The sequence below is a fragment of the Belonocnema kinseyi genome, chromosome 9 (assembly GCF_010883055.1).
Source record: "Belonocnema kinseyi isolate 2016_QV_RU_SX_M_011 chromosome 9, B_treatae_v1, whole genome shotgun sequence".
Taxonomy (NCBI): Eukaryota; Metazoa; Arthropoda; class Insecta; order Hymenoptera; family Cynipidae; genus Belonocnema; species Belonocnema kinseyi.
This window is the reverse complement of record NC_046665.1, coordinates 44,828,250-44,833,761: the sequence shown is the minus strand read 5'-3', so window position 1 is coordinate 44,833,761 and position 5,512 is coordinate 44,828,250. Positions and strand designations below refer to the sequence as shown.

Here is a 5,512-nt window from a genome sequence, read left to right as displayed (position 1 = left end):
CTTCGAAGCACTTTGGCCCGATGGAACCCACTGTTTTGCCTGTTGCGTTGACTCAGCAGTGTAGTAGTAGATCCAGGTTTCATCCATGGTTATGAATCGGCGCAAAAACTCGGACGGCTTACGTGAAAATGATATGCCTACAGCATTAGCTACCTCTCTCAATTTCACTTTGGGATCATTCAACATCATATCATGGATTTTTTCGACATTTTCTGGTGTAGTGACCTCTTTTGGGCGCCCAGATCGTTCAGCATCAACTGTGCTCGTACGGCCACAACGAAACTCGGTAAACCACTTATGAATCGTTCCAATCGATGGTGCAGAGTCCGGGTAATACTTATTTAGCTTGGCCTTGGTCTCGGATATCGTTTTCTTGCGAAGATAGTAGTGTTTGATCAAAACTCGAAACTCAGATTTTTTCATATCAAAAATAACTCGGAGGTTAGTCGCTCCTCAGTGCTGTAACTTGTAAATGCGTAAACATAAATGGCTGAAGTTTTGACAGGCGTCGTTTGAAGGATCAAGCTCGACGAAAATGGTTCACATTAGTGAATACTAATGCCATCTCTTAGAATTTTCAGGTACTTATCAGACTGCCTAGTAGCAGCGCCCCCGCATCGCGACGACACGGGTTATAAGCTCATTCCCTGGCCGCAGCAACCAGGCCTATTAGCTTATTCACCTGGGTGCCGTGCGCGCGGGGAAAAATATAAGCTTATTAATGTACATAATAATTTCATTTTACCATTGCACTTTACGGTTATCTTTAAGACAGTAAAAAAAATCAGATAAAAGGGGATTACAATGTGTTATTTCTTTATTCTTTAACATGGATGCAAGGTGGCAAAACGGTTTTTGTGAAAAAATTTCTTCAAAATATTAATTTAATGTGTGATGTTGTGTTTTCTCGCGTAATTTTATATTATTCAGAATGGCAGTCATCCTATAAAGAGTACGGGGAGGGAATTGAATTTCGTGAAAGTTTACCACTAGCATCCGACTATAACAATGATCCTCGAGCTAAACTTGTAATTATAGACGATCTTATGCGTGAATAGTCAAATAACACAGTCGTCGATCTTTTCACCAAGGGAAGTCATCACAAAAATTTGAGTGTGATCTTTGTATCACAATATATTTTTCACCAGGTACATGGTCAACGCGATATTTCTTTAAACGCTAATTATATTATAGTACTTAAAAACGCAAGGGACCGAACGCAAATTCAACATCTCGCTAGACAAGTATACCCTGAAAATAAACTTTTTCTACAGGAAGCTCATTATAACGCAACCTCTAGCCCCCACGGATACCTCCGTATGGAATTAAAACAATGTACTCCTGAAAACTGTAGATTTAGAGCTTGTATATTTCCGTCAGATTCATATCAATACGTTTACGTACCAGCAAGGGGTATAAAAGCTGGCTCATCAAGCACTCTAGTACCAGTTGTACGTCTGTCATGATGACGCATACACGAAAATCCATCGGAAAGAAGAATGCTAAAAAGTTATACGCTCTCTATCATCTGGATACAGATCAGCGACGCTCTGTTTTCAAAAAAGATAACCCACAACTTGTTAAAAGTATCTGTGAATGTGCATTCAATATTTTACATAGAAAAGTTTCTCTAAATCAAACCGACAAGCAAAAATTAAAAAATACAGATATGCATTAGGAAAACTAGTGTCACGTCGCGGCTCGTGTAACAGTAAAAAACGGTCTATTATACAAAAAGGAGAGGGGTTTTTACCACTTTTACTGGCACCAGTCCTTGGCTCCTTGGAATTTTCCTAGCATGCTAGGAAAATGGTACTTGTACCAAGTGATAGTGTCGAGCAAGTTAAGCTCCAGTCGAATCCACAACAAGAACAATTAAACAAGGTATTATATTTATCGACGGAGAACGTGTCGAGAAATAAAATATTTCAGATTTAGTGAACGATGCTATTAGGTATAGGAAATCAGTTGTTGTGCCAGGAAGACGTCAGTTTGCAAAGTTTCTTTAAGGAATAAACACATCAAAAGAAATTTTGGGCAATCGTGAGTACTGGAGATTAAAATCACATGCATCTATAGCAAGGTTGTTAAACAACTTGCGTGAAAGTTCTACGCCCAAGAAATCTATAAAACTTAATGAAGAAGATGCGGATAAAACTATAGAATATCAGTCTCTCTTGAGTGATGATGAGAACTGGGAAAGTACCAACGACTCGGAAGCTGCAGATGACGATGATGGTACTATTTAAAGTAATACAAAACGACACACCTGGCTGAATTTTAATTTTTGAAAAATTAAACAATTTGAAGACATATACTATGACCCTTAGCATGAGGCTTCTTACGCGGGTGTAGAAAAGATTGCCAAGTCTACGCGGAGAAATATTTCACGTAATCAAGTAATTGACTGGTTAAAGAGTCAAGGTTAGACCATTAGACGTAAATTTGCTAGACAAAACTACAGTGTGTGTAATATTGATGATGTTTGGGAAATTTACCTAGAAGACTTGAGATCTTTAAACAGCTATAATGATGATTTTTCCTATCTACTGGTTGTCATTGACGTTTTGAGCAAGTTTTCCTGGGTTGAACCACTTCAGAGTCTACAGTAAATCTCGAAAATTCTGCTCCGTGAAAGAGTACCTAAGGCCAGTGTGGATGATATTGTACGCGTCAGTCGTGCATGAAATCGGAATTAGATCTCTTTTCACTACCTCCAACACAAACTCCATAGAGGACTATCAATGGGTGCACTATAAGGCGGTTTCATCTCTCACAGATGACACGCCCATCGAGTTTGTAATTCCATGTCAGGGGGATGAGTACATTGATCTTGCACATATACTTCTAAGTGTAAGAGTCAAATTAATCACTCCTATAAACACTGCAGAAAATACTTCGAGTGTGGAATCCGTTGGTCCTGTCAACAATTTACAGCATTCTATGTTTAACCAGTTGGATGTATACTTTAAGCAGAAGCCTGTCTCGCCACTAAATAATGCATATGCATACAGAGCGTATATTGAAGCTCTGCTCAACTATGGGCCAGCAGCGAAAAAAAGTCATCTCACATCAGCATTATGGCTTGACGATACAGCAAGTAAAATGGATGACATCACAACGCAGAAGCAGGGTCTCGTCGATCGACGACTTATACTGGGTGAAGGATAAAAAATTGATCTGATTGGTTGTTTGCACAGTGATGTTTTTAATCAGGATAAATTTCTCTTAAATGGTGTTGAACTTAGAGTTCGACTGGTGCGTTCTAAGGATGCTTTTTGTCTTATGGATCCTACTAATCGGGCTTATCTTCATATTGAAGAAGCATCCTTCTTATTTGGCGTGCAAAAATCAGCCCTGGGATTCTGCTTGCACACGAAAAAGCTCTTTATCAAGGTACGGCCAAGTACCCACTTACCAGAGTAGAGGTTAAAACACTTACAATTCACTCTGGTGTTCAAAGTGAAACTTTCGATAATGTTATACTCGGTCATCTACCTAAAAGGATCATCATTGGATTTGTCAAAAATGACGCATTCAAAGGTCATCGTAGTAAAAACCCCTTTAACTTTAGACACTTTAATATCAATAATTTCTCTCTTTAAGTAGATAGTATACAAATTCCGTCAAAGCGTTTGCAACCAAATTTCTCGAAAGGAAAGCTATACATTGATGCTTATCATACGAGGGAAATAATATTAATCGTTTTGATTACGCAAATGGATACTGCCTCTTTGCATTTGATCTTACTCCTGATCTTTCTGCAAATTGTCAATCACACTGGAATTTCGTTAAACATAGCAGCCTTCGTATTGAGCTTCGTGTAGTAGAAACACTACAACAATCTATTAATTGTATAGTCTACGCAGAATACGACAATGTCTTGGATATTAACGCGTCCAGGCAGGTTATCGTAGATTACAGCGGTTAAAACCTGCACAGACCTGCATAAACCTGTTTAGCAGTATCGGTTTCCAATATCAGTTAAACATGGAGGGGGAAAGATGACGAATGTGTACCTGAGTATATAAGACGCTCTGCTCAATTGGTTGTAGTCTCTCGTAAAAGTATCTTCATCCTCACCTCTACACTTGAATGTAAAACAATGGACTATATAATCGACATACAAGGCTTTCGAGATATAAATGACCAGTTTATACCAAAGGAAGTGGCGGTTGTTGCTGTTAATCATAAATACATAGCCCATTTGAAGACGTAAGTTGCCCAGCCTTCAAAAGACTCGATGACAGAAGAGATTTCTACTTTCTCCATGGAGTTAGCAAGGGAGAAATGTTCAGATGTGCTCTCAAAAATGCTATGAAACTGCGCTATTAGCTTCGAAAACAACGACAGCAAGAAATTCTTTATAAACTGTCAAATAGAAAGTCTATGTACGGATAAACAATAATTGCTAGGAATTCAATTCCTGATGGTGCTGAGGTTAAAACTGAATCTTTAGATAAGAAAACTGAATCAAAGACTTTTCCTTACGAGATTGTTAACATTAAATATGAACAGTCTAGAAATATTGCAGGTAATTCAAATTTTACAAGTAGCCACGATTGGTGTATACGCGGCAGATCAAATTCCCAAAACCTGGACAAGACCGGCTGCAATAGTGGTTACCACTGATGACCACACACAGCTTGGTTCCCACTGGATTGGAATCCATATCGACGGAACCGGAAGAGGAACCTACTTTGACAGTTACGGGGTACCGCCTTTTATTCCTCAACATCTTCATCGTCTACGCAGAAACTCCAGCCTCTACAGATGGAACACCAAACAACTGCAGAGTACCTCTTCAGATGTATGCGGTCAGTTTTGTGTCATGTTTCTTCCTCATATGTGTAATGGTGATACTTTACGTCATTTCATTGATCCGGATTCTAAACAAGGCGGTAGATGTGTGCTCAATACTAAATAAAAATCTGTTTAACTCGTATGTACAATCATGTTCGTCGAACCTCGCTACTTTGTACCTTTTGTAAATATCATGTATATATGTATATTGTATAGGTGTTTTTCTCTTTTCTCATGTTGAATAGTTAGTCTCGCCACCTTATAAATGTACTCTTATTTATAGAATAGAATAAAGAATTTAGATGTATTTTTTTACTACGTTTCTCAGGTACCTATATTTATATTGCTAGAATTAGGAAACTATATGTAATTTTTTAAAGAAAATATCAATAAAAAACATATGCAATCAAGAAAATAATGGCTGAATTAATTCACCTGTCATTTAACTATTTATTTTTTAAAAGTGCATAAAAGAATTTTTTAATAAATAATTTTTATAATTGAAATTTCTTACTTCACAACATTAGATTAGATATAAGACGCTCTACTTATTTTCTAAGTCTCACTCTCTAACCCTACAATTCCACAGCCTTCACGCCCCACTCCAAATTCCCCATTGTAGAATCACCACCCACTTCAAATTCCCTATAGTACAGACCCCTCCCTCTCCCCTACTCCAAATTCCTCATAGTACATACCCCTTACCCCA

General features: G+C 38.0%; 1 protein-coding gene across 1 annotated transcript; it reads left to right on the top strand.

The window, feature by feature from the left end:
- Positions 1-4,510: 4,510 nt before the first annotated feature.
- On the top strand, positions 4,511-4,927 carry LOC117180513. The gene has a single exon (XM_033373009.1). It carries the CDS (start codon positions 4,511-4,513, stop codon positions 4,925-4,927), a length of 417 nt encoding a protein of 138 aa, XP_033228900.1.
- Positions 4,928-5,512: the final 585 nt, after the last annotated feature.